Raw genomic sequence first — 24,123 nt, 5'->3', positions numbered from 1 at the left:
GGGGGTGGTATGGGTGGGGGCAGTGCAGGGGTGCTGGGCTGGGGGTGTGGAGGGGCGGGGCAGTGCAGGGGTGCTGGGCTGGCCCGAGGTGTTCACTTGAGCACTGTCTCCAGCTCTGATGAACAACCCCCGGGCTAAATGTTTCGAGAGTTTAAACTTACACTTTCCTTTTTTCTCTCTCACAAGGGACATATGTTAGCCCGCTGAGGGATTTTTTAAAGATTTATTTAAGTAGAAGTATACACAAATATTATAAGTCCACATGTCAGTCAGTGTGACCAAATCATGTTTTCCAGCTAAGTTACTGAAAATGGCTGTGAGTGTGCATAGGGGGATATTTCCATTGAAAAGTAAAATCTAGGTTCTATTCCAGCTCCTGTTGTTTTGGTAATAAGAGTGTCCCATCCCTTTTTAAGTCAGAAATTCCTGCTGCCCCAGGCAGGTAGTGTGTTCCTGTTAATCCTCCTGATTTCCCCGACCCAAACAGCCAGCTCTGCCTCTGCTGCCAGCTTTGTCCTGACGCCAATGACCACTTAATGCCTTGAAAGTTAAAACACTGATTGAAAGGGGGAGTCTGCTTTTGAGGAAAGGGAAAGAAAACAAAATACGCTGAGAGGGTGACTCCAGGCCTTTTGTCCCGGGACACAGCGGGGGTGGGGGCATCCTGGTGGTGACCCTCTGCAGGATCAAGTGGCTACTGTCTTAGGCTTGCCATCAAATAACCACTTGAGGGAACCGGCTGCGGGGGAGCCCTTGCAGGGTGCTGCCTGTAAGGGTATGAGCACCAGGTTCCCTGTAATTAAGAAGCAGCCTGCTCCCGCAAAGGCAGTGCAGCCACCCCATCTGCCAGGCCCGCGGGAGCTGGCACCGCGCCTCCCTGCCTGCCGCCCTGCTACGCACCAGATCCTTGGAGACCTCCTTTGATGGAGCGTTTATGCCAAGCTTTTCCAGAGGATAGACAATCTGTCGTCGTGGTCGCACGGGAACCAAATAATGAAGGGCAGATGTCAGCGAGTGGGCGTAGGGGTTCTGGAACTGAAAGACAGCAATCTATATTTCAGGGCAGAGAACATCAGAGGGGCGCAGCACAGATGTCTGTGTGCAGCTTTACAAATACAAAACTCTTAACTCAGCCAAGTCAGAGAGGGAAAAAAAATCGGCAAATAAACAAACATACTCTCCGAGCAGAGGAATGAATTGTAGATAATGCCTGACACTAATGAAGATAATTATGAGAGTAATTACATCACCATCTCTGTGGGAATGACAGATAAACAAGTGGTTTGGTTTATGGGATTTTTCAGTACAAGTATTTTCCCCAGGAGGATATTCTCCACGGTGATCATGAATCAGCTTGATCTGACCCCACTAAGCTGTGTTATCTGTCTCCCGTTAACCTTTGTACATTTGGCACAAGCTTGTTTCAGAGGGCACATAGATAAAAATGCCATTCAAGGGGCCACTCCGCTCGGATGTGAAAAGTCGCTCACAGTGACTTCAACTGGACCTTTCTTAATAAAATCAGTTTTAGAACAAAAAGATAAAACCACAAAGTGGGTGTGGGAAAAGTCAGTTATATTATTTTGACTTATACTAAGTTATGGGATGGATTTATGCTTAATGAAGTAAGCTTTGATAAATGATGTTTTAGAAGAAAGCTTTAAATATTAATTTTACCCAGTTTTTAAACTTGTTAGAGAAAACTGAACATGGAGACTTCGGTTCCTCACACACTGATGAAATCTTAGGGGTTTTAGTGAATCCAGCTCACAGCATTACAACCATTTAAACCTCAAGAGTTGTATTGTGACACCAAAACTTTTAATGGTATATTTATTGAATTTAAGTCAGAAAGAAAAGAAAGTAAAACTGAATTGTAGATGCATTTTAGTACATGGTTTACATGTAATGTATTCGGGCATTTCTAAGAGCTTTAAAAGGGGTTTTCTATGACTTTTCACCATTAAGCTTCATACATACTCTGACTTTTAAACCTGAAACTGGGAATGCTTAGCCAGTGCACTACTTTTATGCCTAGAAGATCTTTTTAATACATGGCCTGGGCAAGGGGTTATGAAAAAAATCACCCTCGTAATGTGAGCCAAAAAGTTCAACTTTATTGCAGTCAACTGGGGATTAATAGCAGAATTTGGGACTTCTTACCCAAATTATTTGGAACTACTTCTTATACTTGTTTTAAATGCATGTGTGTAAATCAACCAGAAGTACAGACCACCTACCACAGCACGTAACACACAGCTGATGCTGCACCTCGAGGTGCAGTGACCAATGCCCACGGGGTTATTCTCATTAGGGATACAAAGGGACCTTTTCCAACCCAGCACATCTAGACAAGATCATGACTAAAAGCAAGACTTTAATACCACATCCTGAAGGTCACAAATTTGACATTTGGCCAAGTGCAAAGTGAAAGGAGATGGTACAGGGTCAAGGTGGTTCAGCAAAACTTCTATCTTCCCACCTCACTGAGTTCAAATCTGGTGCAGTCACGTTATTACTGGGCTGCATTCTGACGGGAAAAACCTAGAGTTGCCCCAGACCTGGAGTTGGGTCTGCCTCTCACTAACGTTCCCTTTCATGTCTTTCCTGCTTTCTTCCTCATTCCCTCTGGACTTTCCCAAAAGGCTTTTGTTAAGTAAAGTACATCAGCAAAACTATTGTCATGTCTATGTGCTAGTACTCTTCAGATTGTTCGGTAAATAGTCTTATAAAGAAGGTCACATATGCACTTCACACACATATATGCATCGACACATACTGTCGTATATACACATACTGTGTTATACACATAACACAGTATATTTAAAATCTACTCAGCAACCTGTGGTAACTAAGAAGAAATAGGACACTGCCAAAGGCAGGCAGAACACGAGGAAGACTGAGGACAGGAATGGAATCTGAGGGGACAACCACTACCATCTCCAGGGAGGAGGTGCCTTGAATCTGAAACAGTTAAGGCCAATGCTGTCAGTAACCAAGAGAATAATTTACAGGAAACAACCCTTTGGGGCTCCAGCTTGCCTAGGCCTCTGCCTATGGAACAACCAGACACTACATGTGAACGTGTGCGAGTGCATGAGCATGTGTGAGAGTACATGTATGTGTATGTGTGTGAGTGCATGTGTGCGCCTGAGAGTACATGTATGTGTATGTGTGAATGTATATATGTGTGTGAAGTGCATATGTGAGAGTGCTGTGTGCATGGGGGTTCATGTGTGTGAGAGTGCATGTGTGAATGCATTTGTGTGTGTGAATGCATTTGTGTATGTGGGAATGCATGTGAAAGTGAAAGTGTGTTTGTGTGGGCGAGTACGTGTGTGTATGTGTGTGAGTGCACGTGTGAGAACGCATGTATGTGTATGAGCCTGCATGTGTGTGTGAGGGCGCATGTGTGAATGTGTGCATGTGTGTGTGAGTGTGTGTGTGAGAGGGTACATGTGTGAATGTGTGCGTGTGTGTGTGTGAGGGTGCGTGTGTGTGTGTGAGGGTGCATGTGTGAATGTGTCTGTGAGCGTATGTGTGTGTGTGAGGGTGCATGTGTGAATGTGTGCATGTGTGTGTGTGAGGGTGCATGTGTGAATGTGTGCATGTGTGAAGGTGTCTGTGAGCGTATGTGTGTGTGTGTGAGGGTGCATGTGTGAATGTGTGCATGTGTGTGTGTGAGGGTGCATGTGTGAATGTGTGCATGTGTGAATGTGTCTGTGAGCGTATGTGTGTGTGTGTGAGGGTGCATGTGTGAATGTGTGCATGTGTGTGTGTGTGAGGGTGCATGTGTGAATGTGTGCATGTGTGTGTGTGTGAGGGTGCATGTGTGAATGTGTGCATGTGTGTGTGTGAAGGTACATGTGTGAATGTGTGCATGTGTGTGTGAGTATATGTGTGTGAGAGGGTATGTGTGTGTGAGGGTGCATGTGTGAATGTGTGCATGTGTACCTCTTCTAAGCATTGGGAATACACTTTGAACAAGACAGACAAATGCTTCTGCTAAAATTTATGGCAAAATAGGTGATTTTAACTAGTGAAAATGCAGTGAGGAAAATTCAAGCAGGCCAGGGGATACAGATGTAAGTGAGGTGCATTAAATTCATATCTACTACAACGCTGGTACTCTTTGCAAGCATAACAAGTACTATACAGGATTATACAGTATTTACTACATAAGAGTTACATCAGGATAATATAGCCCCACTTTTAAGCAGGGAGAGTGGGGGGAGACACAGTCTCGCTCCTATGGCCCAGGCTAGAGTACAGTAGCATGATCATAGCTCACAACAACCTCAAATTCCTGGGCAAGGATGACCTTCCTGCCTCAGCCTCCCAAGTAGCTGGGACTACAGGTGCCTGCCACCACAGCAGGCTAATTTTTTCCTATTTTTGGTAGAGACAGGGTTTCGCTTTGCTCAGGCTGGTCTGCAACTGCTGAGCTCAGGCAGTCCCTCCACCTTGGTCTCTCACGGTGTTGGGATTACACGTGTGAGCCACTGCGCTCCACAGTTTAGCCACCACTTTTATCCAATGGTATATGCTTATTTGGAAAGCTGTGATAGCAAACAGAACAGAACTAATTTTTTCCCATGGATTCATCATTGAAACATCCTTTGAAGGAACATGACAGGAACACTTTGGCATTGCACTAACACATCGTAAGAAATAATTAGATTTTCAAGTCTCTTAGGGCATTTTTGCATAGTTTTCAGCTCGGTTTTTTTAGTATAGAAAAGCCAACAAATTATTCTACTAATCCTATTGGTTGCTACTGTTTCAGAAATTCAAAGCCTTCTGGACTTCTGTAGTATCAGAAAAGGGCCAAACTCCAGAGGGCCCTTGGAAATTGAGATGCAGCTGCGGCTGAGTTGAGCTGCTGGGAAAGCGGATGACAACATTCCCTCACCTTGCCGTCCCTGGATCTGGGATAAACAGGGTAGTAAAGACAGGACTTGTAGCCCAAACGAAGGATCTCCTTCAGAAAAAACTTGGTGTAGTGCCGGAAAATGGGGTTGAGGGCAAAGTGGTACAAGTGCCCGTGTTCTTCGCGCTGGTGGTGACTGAAGTAGATGAAATCTTCAATGTTGTAATGGGCTCGTATGTACTCGATGTCCTAGAGAAGGCAGGGAAGGATGATTTCAACAAGCACTCGGAACAAAATGCAAGCATTTGGCGATAAATGTCTTTTAAAAATTACCTTAGGTACTTCAGTAATAAGTGTTTTTCCCTCCCAATATCTACCACCTAACTGTCATTGTAATTTTTTTTTCTTTTGAGACAGGGTCTTGCCCTGTCACAGGCTGGAGCTCAGTGGTGTGACCACAGCTCACTCACTGTAACTTTGAACTCTTGGTCTCAAGCTATCCTCCCTCCTGCCTCAGCCTCCTGAGGAGCTGTGACGACATGTACCACCATGACTGGCTAATTTTTTAAATTTTTTGTAGAGATGAGGTCTTGCTTATAATTTTTTTAAACTAGAAATAATTATGTTTCTTAAAAATTACTTGTTCTGATGGAGCATCTTTGAGGATGGCTGCAAGCTGTGCAATTTGTTCTTTACATGCGCATGGCTGCCAACACCTTGGAGAGCCCTGGGTCTCTCCCGCTGACCGACAGGCAAGACAGCAGCCCCTCACCACTGCCAGGAAAGCCGAGCACAAGCTGGCCAGCAAGTGTAAAATTTAGAAGTCCAGCAAACAGACCCAGCGGCATTCTCTGGATTTGTTACTATTCACCTGTCAATGTGGAACTGTGCCATCCCAAGTCATACGCTTTATCACACGTGGCTGGCTGGCTACAGTCAGACTGTGAGCCTGGGCCTCATCTACATGCACCCTTTAAACTTTCTGCTCTTCTGATGTACAATGTTTTTATGCAGGGAGGGAACTGAATGCACTGATGAGTGTGTGTGTGTGTGTAAAAGGAAATATTGGCACTTCCTCTTGTTTCTGCAGGCCCAGTCCCGGTCCCCTGCTTTTGTCCCTGCTCTGCTCTGGGAACCTGGGACTTATCCCTGTGAACTGTGCTCTGGTTCAGCCAGTCCTGCTTGGCTTCCCAGTAGCGCACACTATTGGGTATAGGGACTAAGGGGAGTGACCCAAAGTGAGTGTGACTCTCTCTGATGACAGGAGCAGTCAACACATCTAAAATGCAGGAAAAATCAAATCATGTGCAGGCTGGAAAACATCGATTATGTTTCTTCTTGTTTTCCACAGAAAAATGGCTTCATAAGCACACTTTTGAGAAAAGAAATTGGAGGATGCCTCAGCCTCCTGAGGAGCTGGGACGACATGTACCACCATGCCTGGACCTTGATGTATTCTATGACGAGTCAGGCTGGCACTTAGCAAATTCATGAACACTGTGAAGTCTCTGGCCGAGCCCCTCCAGGTTCCTTGTCTGTCCAGCTTCTGCTACGAAGCACAGAGGAATCAATCTCGGGTAACCTGGCCAGTGGTGGTACCCCAAGGCCACTCTGGCAACCTTTCAATCTGGATCGACCCTGTAACAGCCTTTATATTATAAGACTTTTCATTAATTACCAAGGAGGCATCCCTCATTATAAAATAAAATGAGTGGTAAGTATAGTACTGAGAAGTCATTGAAAAACAAAAAGCAAAGAGCCAACAAAGATTATTAGCTCAAAACAGCAGATGGGCCATGTGCATCTAATTTTCCTCCCATCCCAGTCCCTTAAAAAAGCAACAACAACAAAAATTTTTTTAAAAGAATGCATGTGTAATGGAGAGGGGTAAGGTAGTTTTTTACATTGGAGGAAAATTTTCCTTGGAAAGAAACTCTACCCTTAGCTTAAATCTTCCTGCCTTGGGTCATCTGATGACCCCCGCCTACCCACCAAGCACACAATTGGAGGCCAGACGATGGCTGCCCCTCCCAAGTAGACAGAGTGGCAGACGGCCCTGCCAGTGACAGAGACACAGGCACGACTGTCGAGGATGCCCATGCCAGCTGCCCATACTGATAATCCAATCTTCCATTCATCACATGGACAGACTTTGGAGGAAAACTCACAAATAAGAAAGACCAGAATGGAGAAACCTACAAGCCGCCACAGAGGAAGCATCTGTTATTCAGGAGACAGGAGGGAGTTTTTAAAAGACTCCGCACGGTGTCCTCGGAGATACAAAAAGCGTCTTGCCTAGAACATAACAAACACGCTGACCAAAAGGAGCACTAAGAAAATAAGAGCAGACATGGAAGTGAAACATACGAATGGGGAAAGAACACTTCCAACAGAAGACCTGGAGAACAGAACGGAGCTAGGGATTCACAAGACAAGATAGAGACGACCTCAGATGGTAAGTAAGACGCACTGCAGGTGTGTTCAGGGACATTGAAGAATCAGTTCAAAAGAGCCAATCCACATCCATCTGAAGAGGATCTAAGAAGCAGAGGACAGAGAAAACAGAGGGGATAAATAATTAATGAAATCAAAGAAGAAAAACTGTCAAAGGAAGCATAAGATACTTAGTATACTTCCAGAATTTCAGGATTGAAAAATTTAATTCTCAAGAAAGAGAGGAAACAAACACACATTTATTTACAAAGGACCAAGAATTAACTTACTATCTGATTATTTTTTATCAGTGACATTGGATACCAGAAGACAATGAGAGTACAAACAATATTTTGATGAGACATAACTTGAACAAGAATTCTGTACACAGCCAACAAGTGTGTAGTACGAAGACAGATTGAAAACTTCTTGAATAGGAACAGATTTGGGAACTTTACTGCCCACCATGCTCTTTAAAAGAATAACTCAAAGTGTATCAAAAACAGAGAAAAAATCAAAGAAAAAAGATCATACACATTAAAGTAATAAAGCCATAGAACATCTCAATAAATGCCCCAAACATACTTGATAAGTTTCAACATTCATCCATAATAAAAAACTTTTAGTACACTTGAAATACAAGGAACCTTTCTCAATTTGATAAAGGATATCCCCCAGAAACCTACTACAAACCTACTACATTTATGCTAAATGGAAAAACACAGAATCACCCCATGAAAATCAAGAACACCATAAGAGTAGCCATTATTAACTGTACTAGTCAATGCCATTCTAGTCATACAATAAAACTGGAGAAAGATAAAAGGCACAAATATTACAAAGGAAGGTACGGCAGTTTCTGAACCCCTAAAGACTCCCAAGATGGCCACCAGGATGGCCTCTCCCTTCCCACATCTTTCTCTGCAGAGTGGTCCCGCCACCCTCCTACTGAGAGGCACAGTCCCTTCCCCATCCCTTGAGTCTGAGCTTGCCCTCTACCTGCTCTAACCAAATAAGATGGTAGAAGTGATGCTGTACCAAGAAAAGGGAATCAAGTGAAAAGCTCTCAGAGCTATGAAGAGACTTCAGAAGATGACTGGATCCAAGATCAGAACACAGGTACAAAAATGAACATCTAGAAAGTATGAGGGAAAAATAACTATTTACAATACCAGGAAAAATCACAAAACACGTAGAAATAGATGATAAATTTGGGGGACTGTATTGGGTCAGGGTCTTAGCAGGAAACAGACAGCATGCTCAAATCAGGAAAACTGGAGGTGCATTTAACAAAAGGAATACTTACAAGGATGGAGCAGGGAAGAAGGGCATTAGTGGGACAGTGCGGCAGCAGCGACTGCAAGCTGGGCCACGTGGGGAGAGGCTCTTTACAGGATTCCAAGAGGAGAGCGTTGTGGAGAAGAGGCCACCTCAGAAAGGACAGGGAACTCAGTGCAGATTAGCCCAGGAGAGGCAACCCAGCTCACTGTCCCCCCTCCTGCCATCTGGTCAGCCTCCCTGGGACTCAATAGGGTGGAGGAGGGTGGAAAGTGGAACTAGAGGGCAGACAAAAAACCACACAGCACAAAACATGGCATAAAAACATATGTGAAAGAAGTAAGCAATCTTCCTAAAGAAGCCAAAGAGTTAAACAACAGCAGCAACAACCCAGAAAGCCATGTGCTGGAATGGAAGGCTCGGTGTTTTAGTTCAGTATTTGCCTAACTTGTTCTATAAAATGCACATAGGTGCAAATCAATTCATAGTAAGTATTATAAGGTTTATCTGGAAGAGGAAACACCCAAGAAAAATTTTAAAAATTTAGAAAAAGAAGATGAGTGAAGACTCCCTACCAGATATGATAATACAGTAAAATCCAATAGTTATCAACAAATAAATCCATGGAACATAACAGTCTAAAAATAGATACAGGCTTAAGGAGATTTAATAAGTGTAAAAGCAGCATCTCAAATTGGTAGGGGCAGAAATGGACTACTGGGAAAAAAAGGCTTTGGAATAACTGGCTGTGTACTAGGAGAAGAATAAAACAACACGCCCACTTGAAAACACGTGCACCGGCTCAGCGCCTGTGGCTCAAGTGGCTAAGGCGCCAGCCATGTACACACAAGGTGGCAGGTTCAAATCCAGCCCGGGCCTGCCAAACAACAATGACGGCTGCAACCAAAAAATAGCTGGGCGTTGCGGCAGGTGCCTGTGGTCCCAGCTACTTGGGAGGCGGAGGCAGGAGACTCGCTTGAGCCCAGGAGTTGGAGGTTGCTGTGAGCTGAGATGCCATGGCACTCTACCCAGGGGGACAGCTTGAGGCCCCTGTCTCAAAAAAAAAAAAAACACGTGCACCCACACACATGTACCCACACACATGCACCCCCTACACATGTACCCACATACACATGTGCACATACACACGTGCACCCACACACATGTACCCACACACATGCACCCCCTACACATGTACCCACATACACATGTGCACATACACACGTGCACCCACACACATGCACCCACGCACGTGCACCCGCACATATGTGCACACACACATGTGCACCCCCACACATGTATACCCACACATGTGCACCCACACACACATGCACCCCCCACATGTACCCACACACACACGTGCACATACACACATGTACCCACACACACATGTACCCCCACACACGTGCACATACACATGTGTATCCACACACACACATGTGTACCCACACACATGTGCACCTGCACACGTGTGTACGCACACATGTGCACCCACACACACGTGCACATACACACGTGTACCCACACACATGCACCCACACACACGTGTACCCACACACACGTGCACATACACACGTGTACCCACACACATGCACCCACACACATGTGCACCCCCCCACACATGCACATACACACGTGTATCCACACACACATGTACCCACACACATGTGCACCCACACACACAGGCACCCACACACACACGTGTACCCACACACATGTGCACCCGCACACATGTGCACCCACACACACATGCACCCCCACACGTGTACCCACACACACATGTGCATATACACACGTGTACCCACACACGTGTACCCGCACACGTGCACCCACACACACGTGTACCCACACACATGTGCACCTGCACACACATGTGTACCCCCACACAGGTGCACCTGCACACATGTGCACCCACACACACGTGCGCCCACACACGTGTACCCACACACATGCACCCACACACATGTGCACATCCATGTGTACCCCCCACATGTGCTCCTACATACACATGTGCACACACACAAAGCATGTGATTAAGTGCAAAAACAAACGCCTGACTACAGTAGCAATCCTTTCCGGGAGGGCAGTGAGGTTGTTTGGGTTTTTTTTTTTGATGGTGGAAGGTTAATTTGAATTTTTAGAATGAGAATGTTTTCATGTTATTCTTACAATAAGAAACATTTTGAACTGCAAAAAAAAAATAAAAAATGTAAAATTGAAAAGCTTCCAAGGGATGGGGCAGATGATGATGATGTCCTTCAGAAAAAAGAGGTGTTTATGTTAAATAAGTAAAAACAAAAGTGGCATCACATGCTGCTCTGTGACATAATAAGGCACAATCCAGGAAACTGCTTTGTTCCACAACTTACCATTTCATTTCTGATCACTGCAATGCCAACTATCTGTTCTGCAACTTCGGCTACAAATGCCTGCAGTGGTGTTCCATCCTGAAAAGATAAGCACATATTTTAAGACCCTTAAAACATTGTTATCAATGTTTCCCTAAAAGGTCAACAATGGGTTTCAGTCATGATCACATGACAATCAAAGAAAATATTTGCCAACACTTACTTTGGGTTGGGTATTAATCCTTCCCTGTGTCTAGAAGATCCTACACCAACTCCAGGAGGTAAGTATTATTATCACTGCATATCTATTTCATTTATGAGAAAATAAGGGGAGAGCAGTTGAGTAATTTGCCAAGTTCTCCAGGTAGTAAGGATGGATCTATGAGTCAAACCTCATGTCCCTTTTACTCAGAATTTGCTTTCCTTAACTCTAAATTGGTGCTGCTCCAATTTTATGATACACTATTTTATGTGTTAGAAATTAAAGCTGTGTTAGAAAAATTTTACATTTTTTTATTCATTTTTGTTTATTAACTAATAAATTTAAAACAGAATTCCAAATTCATAAATTAAAAATAACAATACATTGCATGTTAGTATAATGTATGTTTAATTTAAAAGTTACATTTTCCTAAACAAAAATATTTAAAGAGTGACATTGTTTTATATTTTTGCAAATCTCTTTAGTATCTGGCTTAATAGAAGACAGCTGGATTCTCATCCTATCTGCTTTGTATTTAATCCCTTACAATATGTTTGGTTGAAATACAAGTATATGAAAAAAAATCTGACTTCACAAAAATATGTAGTTGGAAAAAGGAGAAGTATTTAAATAATCCTTTCAGATGATCATGGATCTTCTTCTTTGATGTGCCACCAATCTCAACAAGTGGTAGTGTTTAAAGATTGGTTGTGGCTCAGCACCTGTGGCTCAAGTGGCTAAGGCACCAGACACATACACTTAAGGTGGCGGGTTCCAATCCAGCTCGGGCCTGCCAAACAACAATAATGGCTGCAACCAAAAAATAGCCGGGTGCTGTGGCGGGCACCTGTGGTCCCAGCTACTTGGGAGGCTGAGGCAGGAGACTCGCTTGAGCCCAGGAGTTGGAGGTTGCTGTGAGCAGTGAAGCCATGGCACTCTACCCAGGGGCTCAGCTTGAGGCTCTGTCTCAAAAAAAAAAAAAAATTATAAAGATTGGTTGTAACGTGAAATCTGAAAACCATATCAATGAATTTTATATGTCCCTCTCCACAGTGTTAAAACTCGCCAGTCTGCTTTGCCCTTTGAATGAATCTTTTACCTATACATGCTTCTGTAACATCATGCATTATTTATCTCGAAAATAATGGCTCACAACAGGAGGCACATTTTATTTTTAATTCATTAATTAATTTTTTAACTTAATTTTCATTAAATCATAACTATACATTTATAGGGTATAATGTAATGATTTGATATGCAATGTGGAATGCTTAAATCAAACTGATTAACATAACTATCACCTCACTTATTTTTTTGGTAAGACATTTATAATTTACTCTTAGTTTTGAAATGTTCACTTGCATTGTGCACATTAGGTGAGATCCCACCAAATACCCTTTCCACTCCCCATCCCCTCCTTCTTTCAGGGCTATATTTGTGTTTTATCATTTGTATGAATATGTAAGTGATTATATATTGGCTTCATAATAGTATTGAGTACATTGGATACTTTTTTCCATTATTGAGATACTTTACTAAGAAGAATACATTCCAGCTCCAACCAGGTAAGCATAAAAGATGTGAAGTCTCTACCCTTTTAAGGGCTTCACAGTATTCCATGGTGTACACATACCACAATTTGTTAATCCATTCATGCGCTAATGGGCATTTGGGTGGATTCCACAACTTGGCAATTATGAGTTGGGCTGTAATAAACATTTTGGTGAAAATGTCTTTTTTGTAAAATGATTTTTATTCATCTGGGTAGATACCTAGTAATGGAATTGTAGGATGGAACAGAAGGTCAACTTTTAGTTCCTTGAGAATTCTCCATACTTCTTTCCAAAAAGGCTGCATTAGTTTGCAATCCCACTAGCTATGTTTAAGTGTTCCCTTCTCTCCACATCCATGCCAACATTTGTAGTTTTGGGATTTTGTGATGTGGGCTAATCTTACTGGAGTTAGGTGATATGTCAAAGTGGTTTTGACTTGCCTTTCTCTGATGATTAAAGATGATGAGCATTTTTTCATGTGTTTGTTGGTGATTTACCTGTCATCTTCAGAGAATTTTCTGTTCAAGTCTCTTGCCCACAAAGAAATGGGGTTGTTTGTTCTTTTCTTATTGATTGAGTCCTCTATAGATTGTTATCAGATCTTTGTCAGAATCATAACCTGCAAAAATCTCCCATTCTGAAGGCTGTTTGCTTTACTTACAGTGCCCTTAGCTGTGCCAAAGCTTTTTAGCTTGATCAAATCCCAGTAATATATTTTTGGTGTTGCTTCAATTGGTGGTGGGAGGGGGTACGGGGAGGGGTCCCCCTCATAAAATAGTTTCCTAGGTCAATATCTTCAAGCATTTTCCCTATACTCTCTTCTAGTATTTTTATAGTTTCATGTCTTAAATTTAAATCTTTTATCCAGTGAGAATCAATTTTTGTTAGTGGTGAAAGGTGAGGGTCCAGTTTCAGTCTTCTACAGTCATGAGCCAGTTCTCCCAGCACCATTTGTTAAAGAGGAATCTTTTCCCTAACGTATGTTTTTGTTAGGCTTGTCAAAGATCAAACGATTGCTGGGTGTGGTGGGTCACACCTGTAATCTCAGCACTCTGGGAGGCCATGGCAGGTGGATCACTTGAGCTCAAGAGTTGGAGACCAGCCTGAGCAAGAGTGAGACCCCCATCTTTAAAAAATAGCCATGTGGTGGGTGCCTATAGTCCTAGCTACTTGGGATACTGAGACAAGAGGGTCTCTTGAGCCCAAGAGTTTGAAGCAGCTGGGAGCTATGATGCCATGGTGCTCTACCCAGGGCAAGAAAGTGAGATTCTGTCTCAAAAAAAAAAAAAAAATTAAATGATGATGCGTGTTTGGGTTCATCTCTAGATTCTCTATTCTGTTCCATATATCATTCATCTCTGTTGTGTCAGTACCATGTTATTTTGATCACTATAGTTTTGTAGTATAACCTGAAGTCTGGTAATGTGATGCCTCCTGATTTATTTTTCTCTCTAAGTAATGTATTAACTACTTGAGATTTTTTCTGATCCCATATAAAATTAAGTACTATTTTTTTCAAGTTCTTTAAAGTATGGCATTGGTGCTTTGATAGGGATTGCATTAAATCTGTAGATTGCTTTGGGTACTACAAAAATTTTAACAATGTTGATTCTTCCCAGCCATGAGCATGGTTATGTTTTCCCATTTGTTAACATCTTCTGCTCTTTCTTTTCTCAGGGTTTCATAATTCTCATTATAGAGATCTTTCACATCCTTTGTTAAATTCCCAGGTATTTTTTCTTTGGCACTACTTTAAAGGGAATCCTTGACTATATATAAAAGCTACTGATTTGAAAGTATTGATTTTGTAACCTGAGACACTGCTATATTCCTTAATCACTTATAAGAGCTTTGTAGTTGAGTCCCTGGGGTTTTGCAGGTATAAGACCATGTCATTCACAAAGAGAGAGTTTGACCTCCTCTGTCCCCATCTGGATACCCTTGATTGCCTTCTCTTGCCTGACTGTGATGGCTAGGACTTCTATTACCATATTGAAGATCAGTGGAGACAATGGGCATCCTTGTCTAGTTCCAGATCTGAGTAGAAATGCTTTCAATTTTACTCCATTCAATATGATATCTGTATCAATTGATAGAATCACATGGTCTTTGATTTTTATTTTATTTATGTGGTATATTATATTTATAGATTTACGTATGTTGAACCAACCTTGTAACCCTGGGATAAAACCAACTTGATCATGGTGTATAATTTTTTTGATGTGTGGTTGGATTGTGTTTGCTAGGATCTTATTGAATATTTTTGCATTGATATTCATTAATGATATTGGTATATAGTTTTCTTTCTTTCTTGGGTCCTTACCTGGTTTGGGGATCAAGGTGATATTTGCTTCAGAGAATATGTTGGGGAGGATTCCTTCCTTTTCTATGTTTTGGAAAAGGTTATGTAACATAGGTACTAGTTCTTCTTTGAAGGTTTGGTAGAATTCTGATGTGAAGCCATCAGGTCCCAAACTTTTCCTTTTTGAAAGATTTTGTATAGTTGATGCTATTTCAGTACTTGATATAGGTCTATTCAAACTTTCTAATTCTTTCTGGTTGTGTCTATTGGTCCATTTCCTCCAGATTTTTATATTTCTCAGAATAGAAATGTTGTAGTAATCACTGAGGATTTTTTGAGTTTCTGTGGTGTCTGTTGTTACTTCTCCTTTATCATTTCTGATTATTAGAGATTCTACTTTTCTGTTTCAGGTTAGGCTAGCCAAAGACTTATCAATTTTACTAATCTTTTTAAAGAACCAACTTTGTTAGTTGATCTTCTGAATGATTCTTTTTTTTTTCCAATTTCATTTAACTCTGCTCTAATTTTGGTTCTTTTCTTCTGCTGGGTTTGGGGTTGGATTGTTCTTCCTTTTCCAGTTGCTTGAGATGACCCATTAAGTTGTTGACTTTCTCCCTTTCTGTTTTCTTGATGAAGGCTTCTAATGTTATAAATTTCCCTCTTAGGACTGCCTCTGCAGTACCCCACAGGTTTTCACAGTTTGTGTCTTCATTATCATTTTGTTCCAAAAATCTGATGATTGACTTCTTAATCTCATCTTTTACCCAGCTATCATTGAGCCTAAGGTTATTTAGTTTCCATGACTTTGTTTGAGTATGAAGATATCTGTTGCTGTTGGGTTTAACTTTTATTCCATGGTAAGGCACATTTACCAAGTGTTGATCTGCTTCTTTACAAAATGTCAAAACATCACATTTGTTAATATCATCACCAAACTCATCAGAAAAAGACCTTTAAATATTGGGAAGTTGCCAAGCTCATGGTGGCAGATACTGGTTTCCTTAAATTCTATTTTGTTTTAAGAGGGGACTATGCAAGTTGAAAAAACCATATTTTGTCTGTCAGTTGTTCTTTCAGGTGAAAATGATAGCTAGTTTAGCATGCAACTCAAAACAATTACAGAAATGTTTCCTTATCAAATAACCAGTATGCCTCAAGATGCTGCAGAAATACAGGGTGTCCCTAAAGTTCATATGCAATTTAAAATAGTTTTACTTTGTAAATTCCACACAAACTTTAGGTACTACCCCCAACCCCCGTACTTTATACACATTTCTCACTTTGTTACAAAGAATATTTAAAATACATGGACTCAGGGGTTGAGATTTAACAAGGTTAATATTAAAATTTAACTGCTTCCTCAAAGATTTTCCTTAGTGTAATAAACTGGTTTTTCCCTTTTTTAAATCGAAATTTTAATGGAGATAGGTATAGGTTCACATGCAGTTGTAAGAAATAATATAGAAATTCCTTGTACACTTTGTTCAGTATCCCCTAATGGTAACATTTTGCAAAAGCAAAGTATAATTATGGCCATCAGGAAACTATCACCAATACATGTTCATGTGGGTGTGTTTGTGCTGAGTTTCACATGGTTTTGTTGCTTCTTAACAGCCATGACATTGAACAGTCCAACACCAAAATTGTGTTGCCTGGCCTGGTGCCTATAGCTCAAGTGGCTAGGGTGCCTGCCATACACACTAGAGCTGGCGGGTTTAAATCCAGCCCGGGCCTGCCAAACAACAATGACAACTGCAACCAAAAAATGGCCAAGCATTGTGGTGGGTGCCTGTAGTCCCTGCTGCTTGGGAGGCTGAGGCAAGAGAATCGCTTAAGCCCAGGAGTTTGAGGTTGCTGTGAGCTGTGATGCCATAGCATTCTACCCAGTGGGATGGTTGAGACTCTGTCTCAAAAAAAAAAAAAAAAAAATCCCTTGTGTTGCCCACATAATATATTTTCCATTTCTAAAATTTTGCCACTTCAAAATGTCATATAAATGGAATACACAATATATAATCTTTAGGATTTTGTTTTTCACTTAGCATAATTCTCTGAAGATTTACCAAGCAGATGTGTGAGTCAACAGTCCCTTCACTGTTGAGCAGGGTCACATGATGTGGACATGCCACAGTCAGTTTAACCATTTGTCTGCTGAAGGACAGCTGGTCTGATATACCAGCTGCTAGGAATACTCATGTAAAGTCCCCATTTCTTTGGAATAAATACCCAAGAGGGCATTTGCTCGGTCTGATAATAGCTGCATTCTTGGTTTTTAAAAAAATAGGTAAAATGTTTTCCAGAGTAACTGCACCACTCAGTATTCATGCCAGTGACACATGAGTGATCCAATTTCCCCACATGTTCATGAGCATTTAGTGGTGTCACTATTTTTTGTTTTAGTGATTCTGATAAAGGTGCAGTGATATCCCATTGTGTTTTTCTTTTCTGTTGTCACGGGATGATGGTAACGAGTGTTGTGACCCCTGGACTGAGTGCTGCCACTTCCTTGATCCATGCTGGGGGGCCAGCAGTTTTACCCGCTATTGCTTTCGCACACGGGAACAAACATCACAACAGTGAAGCAGAAATCTAATGTCTTACTCATTCTAGGAAAATAATTTTTACCTGACTCCCTGAAAGTTCATGTTTTGAAGACCTACGAAGTTCCTTAGTCACACTTTTGAGAACCAGGACTCTTTATCAACCCGCTTAGAGGGGGCAGGAGGGAAGGAGTTAAAAATGAAGAAACAAAGAGATCAAGACAAGCCAATGCAGGAGACATGTGCTGGGCGAGTTTTACTTTAACTGGATGCCTTTATAAATGCTGAACACTTGCATATATGCCCCTATGTTTAGGCATTTGGTGTCTCCCTCCAGATGACTTAAAAATTAACTGAAGGTTTGTTTGTGTGTGTTCTTTTCCATAAGAGACAATAATTGGAAATTCACCAGATGACCTCAAGAGTAGAATAGAACAATAAATGGTGGTCAAGTGCCCCAGCAGAAGCATCGGAGGGACCTCTGGTGGGCTGGGGTTAGTCTGTTTCTTGGAATAGGTGCTAGTTACACCATATATTCAAACTGTGAAATCTATCAAACTGTTTACTGGTTATACTTCAATAAATTTATTTCTAAATAAAATAGAAAAAAAAAGCAACTACTTGTCTCTCTCCCTATATGCATCACTCCATGTCTAGTGGCCCTTAAGCGAGCGGTGTTAATGTAAGGCCACCGCAATCCTGGTCTTTGCCCATGGTGCACACACACGCTGCCATGCTAGAAAACTAGACCACAACATTCATCACATGGGGTCTTTCCCTGCCCATCCAATCCCTGAGGAGTCATCCAGCTCAACAAGGGGGTCAGGCTTATTATCCAGTAGGCAGAGATGGGGTCCTGGGCCCTGACTCTGATGCCCAGTGCTGTTAGGTGAGCACCAGTATCCACAATTCCTAAGCTACTTTCATACCATATCTGCCAGCCCCAACAACCAAGCACCAAGCTCTATCTCATTTTCTGACATTTATCTGGATCAAGTCCAAATTTCCCACCTTCATGATAAGGATCTGGGGGATCAGATCAGTTCTCTTAGGGTCCACCAGTGAAGAAAATAGCCTCATTTCCTTAAAGCCCAGTTTCCATGGTCTCTCTTCTTGCTCCCATCTTCCGAACCTACCTCTGCCAGTCCCCACCACAAGTTCCCGACTGAGGTCCAGAAACTTCAGGGCTGAACCAATGTGGGTCACAGTGGTCCCATATTATGAGGTCTGGACACATTAGTACTTACAGGGTCTCTGCGAGCCTTGTTATATTGGGTCAAATCCTCCAGGATGCTTTTATTCAGCAGGAGGGTGCTGACGAGATTCTCCACACCAGGAGTATCCAAGAGAGTGGCTAATCTGATATTAATGGACCTGGGTAAGTAAGGAGAGAAATATTTTTTAAGATTAAAGTACTAAATATGTGTCCCCCTGAATGGAGACAAAATTATAATATATCACACTTATATAAAAAATATCCAGTAACATATATATGTATAGAACATTGGGATTTAAATAATTTTATTATAAAAGCAACTCATTTCATTCCAGAAAACCTGGAAACACACACACAAATGTGCAAAGATAAAATTCAGTGGTAATGCCATTAACCAAAGACAACACAAAGTTACACTGAAACTGCCTTTAATTAAAAATGCATCCTGTGGAGAGACTGTAAGCCTGTCTGCCACCGGCTGGAGTGGAGGTGCGCCCAACTTCCCCACCCCAGGCCAGAACCTTACACTCGCAATCTGTAGTGTGTCCTGCAGGGTATGCAGCTGGTCTTACACTGAATTCTGTCGGGTCACTAGGGTCTTATTACTCATTAGGACAATGTGATTCCTCCCAATGTTGATAAGGCAAAAAGATGATCAATTAATATCACCTTAATACTTATGAGCACCACTTAAATAAAAGACAAGAACTTGACCATTTTACCCCAAAATCTGGTTCAAATGAATTAAAGATGTAAATGTAACAAACAAGACCACAGACGTACTAGGAAATTACTCATGAGAATTAAAAACATAGGTCTATACAAAACCTTGCACATGAATGTTCCTAACAGCATTACTCATAGTAGCCCAAAAAAACCAAACAACCCAAATGTCCCTCAACTGATGGATAAATAAAATGAGCTATATGCATGAGGTAGAATATTATTTAGTCATAAAGGGAATGGGATCCTGACACAAGCTACAACATGGATGAACGTTAAAGACATTATGCCAAGTGAAAGAAGCCATATACAAAAGGTCACAGATCCTATAATTTCATTCATATGAAGTTTCTAGAATAGGCAAATTTATAAAGACAGAAAGTAGATTAGTGGTTGACAGGGCTGGGAAGAGATTAGAATGGGAGTGACAGCCAAATGTTTTAGAACCAGATAGAGGTGATGGCTACACAACATTGTAAATATACTTAAAAACTACAGAGTCGTTCACTTGAAGTGGGTGAATTGTATAGTATGTGAATTACATGTCAATAAAGCTGCTATGCAAAAATATGTAACACCAAAGAAAGTTGAAAGGAAAATGAAAAGGAGAAGGGAATGGGAACTAACAGCCAAAAAAGTAAGCTCGTATTACTATATAAATAACAGGTAGATGAGACCTAAGGCAAAAATCATTCTGAGAAAAAGGTCATTGTTCAATCGCGAAAGTAAAAATTCACTAGGACAATACAGCTATATCAAATCCTATGTGTCTAACAACAAGCCTCAGGATAATGAAGTGAAAACTGACAGGGTTAGGAGAAGAGTTTGGCTAATTCAACATCATGTTTGTAGGTAGAGTTTAATACACCTTTCTCAGAAACTGGTATCACACAAAAGACTTAAAATACTGTAGAAGACTTGGGTAGGCTTAATCTAAAGGACACAGCATCCTCCAGATGAAGGAGACCTGGCTGTCCAACAGTCATCTCAACGCTCACACTCCAGAGCCCTCCACCCGACCATCTTTCCCATTTTAGTTAATGGCAACTCCATCCTTCCAGTTGTTCAGGCCCATCCTTGGTCTCCTCTTGGCTTTCTCGAATGCCTCTTTCAGCCCAACATCAGGCTGGTTCCCCCTTCAAAATGCACCTAAGAATCCACCCACTTCTCAACCCCTCCAGTTCTGACACCGCCAACCACCACCTCTCCCCAGTGTTGTTAGAACTCATCGCACTGTGTCTTCATGTTTCCACCTTTGCCCCAACAATCCATCCTCCCCCAAGCTGCTAGGCAATGTTTATAAAGTGGTAACTCAGATCACAAGACTTACCTACTCAAATCCCAGGAATGGAGGTATTTTTGACCTCTTTTATTTCTAGGGCTTCTCTTAGAATAATGTTTTTAAGTGCATAAAATAAAATACATAAGATCACAATATATGAGCTCACTGCTTCAGCAGTGGTCTGACAATTACATTACAATAATTTTGCTGCACTGATGAGCATAAGCAACAAGTGATATTTGCAGATATCTGCAAATCCACCATGAGATAGAAAAAGGCCCCACCTCCAACACTGGAGATCAGATCTCTACATGAGATTTGGAAGGGACAAATGTCCAAACTATATCAATACACAATTCTTAAAGTGAAATTGACCTTAAAGTACATAGAATGTCATCTATAAGTGCACGAAAGCAGGGGGAGAATATGTTGTCAAATTATAAAGCAGCCATCTTTATTTCTTGACATGTTCTCAGATAAATTGTGAAGATTAAGAATAACCTCTAAGGGTCTAGAAAATGATACCGAGACCAGGTGTAGAATGAACTTTCAATCTGCTAAATAAATGCCCCATGAAACAAAGTCCACTTTAATACTGATATGCAGACTCAGGCCTGGCAGGAATGCGAGAGACAGCAGCTCACTGCTGGCTTAAGTGGCTACATGTGGCCCCACTTTCATCTCTCCTCACGTCCCAAGTAGAAGCTTCTAGTCTCCCTTCTTGGCTGTAGCCATTAAGATAGCTCCCTTCTCCTAGTCCCAGGTGTATAACCAGGACAGGGAACACTTCCACCTCCCTCTGACTATTCTGCCTGTCACCTTGCCCAAACTTCTTGGAAGCAAAAGTATATTCTAGTAACCATCATGTTTCAGCTGTGTTGTCTTGAGAGTGTAGCATGATGGTAAAGCCACCTTGAATCAGTGAGGGAGATTAGCTGTGGTTTTATCTGTCCACAGAAAAAGCAAGGTCTCCCAAGGAGTCTCTTTTCCTCACCCTTCCCCAGGTCACTTCTCTCTTACACTTTCTCTCTCTCTGAGGTACCTGACTGCCCAAAGCTGTGAGACCTCAGGAAATGTCACCTGTCCATGAGAGGCCACCCACTGGCCCCTTCCTGGGTCTATAAAGTTTCGTAGCCTCTTCAATTGCTCCACAACAAAAGGGTTTCTCCTTCTCCCATTTTTTGATGACTCTGACCTTAAAGGTCAGAATTTACGGTATTTAATCAGATTGTACACATAACAAAGTTGAAAATCATATATAAAAGTAGAAGAAAAAGATTTAACACTTTTCAATCCCAAACTGAATTATTTAGACACAAATTTATGTGTTTGCATAGTCACTCAGCTTTATAGAAAACAGGGAATTTTTTTGATTCCAGTAAATAAAAATAAAATGCTGAAAAGAGAAAAAGTGATCAGAATCTTTCTGAATTCCCAAGGAGTGATCTATGTAATAGAATCATAAAACTACTTGACAGTCATTAATATTTCAGTTTAAACAAAAACAAAAACAAAAAGTCACAAAATAAAAAATGAAGTTTCTATTGGGTTCTAGTCAAGGAAGCTGATAACAAGCAGAGGGAGCTGAGCACTGATAGTACTAAAACACTCTCCACAATGACACAGGCCTAAAATAGGGACGGGGTGACTTAATAGGAAAAGTGGTGACTAGGCCTGAGTGAGCCACCCACAGAAAAGCAAATAACAAAACACCGAGAGGAGGAAGCAGTTAAAGACCAACAACCTCAGGGCATTTTTATTTACTGAGCAAAGTTGACAGTTGTATGATCTAACTCAGTAGTAAATATTTATTCATAGAAAATAATTCCTAGCATAATAAGCATTAGTTGAATGCATAAGTTTGAAAGACATTTCCCCAAAATCAAAAATGTCAAATTTCAAAACAGCATAATGTGAAAGGGTGGCAAGACGGCGCAAGTGGCCAGTCGTCTAAACATCGTCTCCACTAACGAGTAAGCCGGAGAAGGAGAAGCCGAGGGAAGGTTCAGGGCCGGCCAGCCAGGAAAATGGAAAAAGGGTCACGTATGCCACATTCGCATCCCATAATAAGATGGGAACCAGCCCAGAGGTTGCCACAGGAAGTCTTAAAAAGGAAGCAGGTAATTTGTCGACATTTAAAATGAAAGTTATCAGGAAATGTTCTCATCTCAAAGAAGCATTGTCAATAAACAAAACGAGCGGGAAGCTGAGTGTGGAATCTGTTGACAGAGAAAGTGGCCATCACTAACAACCACATGAGTTATTAGTCCCCGCGAGCTCTCCAGCACGGCCAGAGGGCAGATGACAGACACAAGTATAATTTCCCAAGGGAAGGAGAATGAGATTAGGTAGGAGATCAGAACACGAGGTCATGAAATTTAAAGTAACCAAACTTAAGAGCAGAAGCAATTCATGCCAAATGTCAAGAGAAGTGAAACAAAAAATGGAAGAACAGGATGTATTTTTTAAACTACGGCATAAGAAGAGTAGGTGTTAAGGCCGGTGCCTTGCTGTGCCCACACGGCTCCTCCCTGCCTCCCTAGGCGTGTGCTCACTGCCACCTTAGCTGTATGCTGTGGGGAAACGGCAGCCCCTTCCCTGCCTGGCACCCTGCGCCCCTCACCTGCCGCCCTCCTCACCTACGTACCCTGAATCTGGGCTCTTCCCTTTGTTTGTCCTTCTCCCCATAAGGGTCAGGTCTGTGCAGCACTTCCGTCTCCCCAGCACCTGGAATGCTGCAGGCACCTGTACGTTGAAGGTTTGTGTTTAATGGATGTATGAGGGGGGTTCACCGGGGCTCTCTGGGGAAGAAAGCACACGGCCAGCCAGCACTGTCCCCTACAGCTCTATCTGGAACCCAGCAGCTGTTTTTGTCATTGTGATAGAAGCCAATTTCAGGATGGAGATGACACAGGGGAGAGTAGAATAAAGGACAGAAACCAAGGCCTGGGACACAGACCTTGAGGCCTCTCACTCACGTGAGCCAGTAGAGGCCCCACGGCAGAGCCCACTGTGAACTGGGTTTTCTTTCATTTCCAACTGAAAGCATTCTCACTGTTCATCTAAATTCTGAAATTTAAAAATCTGGTTTTAGAAAAACAAGTTAATGGCAGGGTTGTATGGTAAGGCAGGGCAAGGAACTAGGGATAGGCAAGAGAGAAAAAACGCATAAAAATGTCTTAATTTGGGATTTGTATAAAGATACACATGATTAGGTTAAACTGGTTTTGTTTTGTTTTGTTTTTGAGACAGAGTCTCATTATGTCGCACTCAGTAGAGTGCTGTGGCTTCACAGCTCACAGCAACCTCAAACTCTTGGACTTAAGCAGTTCTCTTGCCTCAGCCTTCCAAGTAGCTGGGACTACAGGTGCCCACC

The 24,123-nt window shown here is 41.9% G+C and overlaps 1 protein-coding gene across 1 annotated transcript in view; it reads right to left on the bottom strand.

Moving 5' to 3' along the window:
* The window catches only part of CFAP61 (cilia and flagella associated protein 61), a 307,795-nt gene that overhangs the window by 178,729 nt on the left and 104,943 nt on the right, over nucleotides 1-24,123 (bottom strand). The window contains exons 14-17 of the mRNA XM_003798465.2: nucleotides 18,774-18,900; nucleotides 10,951-11,028; nucleotides 4,913-5,119; nucleotides 901-1,035 (exon numbers count right to left, since the gene is read on the bottom strand). Of these exons, the coding sequence (XP_003798513.1) occupies nucleotides 901-1,035; nucleotides 4,913-5,119; nucleotides 10,951-11,028; nucleotides 18,774-18,900 (547 nt within the window). The remainder of the gene's footprint in view (nucleotides 1-900; nucleotides 1,036-4,912; nucleotides 5,120-10,950; nucleotides 11,029-18,773; nucleotides 18,901-24,123) is intronic.

The sequence above is a fragment of the Otolemur garnettii genome, unplaced genomic scaffold, assembly GCF_000181295.1.
Source record: "Otolemur garnettii isolate 467f Iridium unplaced genomic scaffold, OtoGar3 scaffold00136, whole genome shotgun sequence".
Lineage (NCBI taxonomy): Eukaryota > Metazoa > Chordata > Mammalia > Primates > Galagidae > Otolemur > Otolemur garnettii.
The sequence above is the reverse complement of the archived record's forward strand: the minus strand, read 5'-3'. Positions and strand labels throughout refer to the sequence as shown.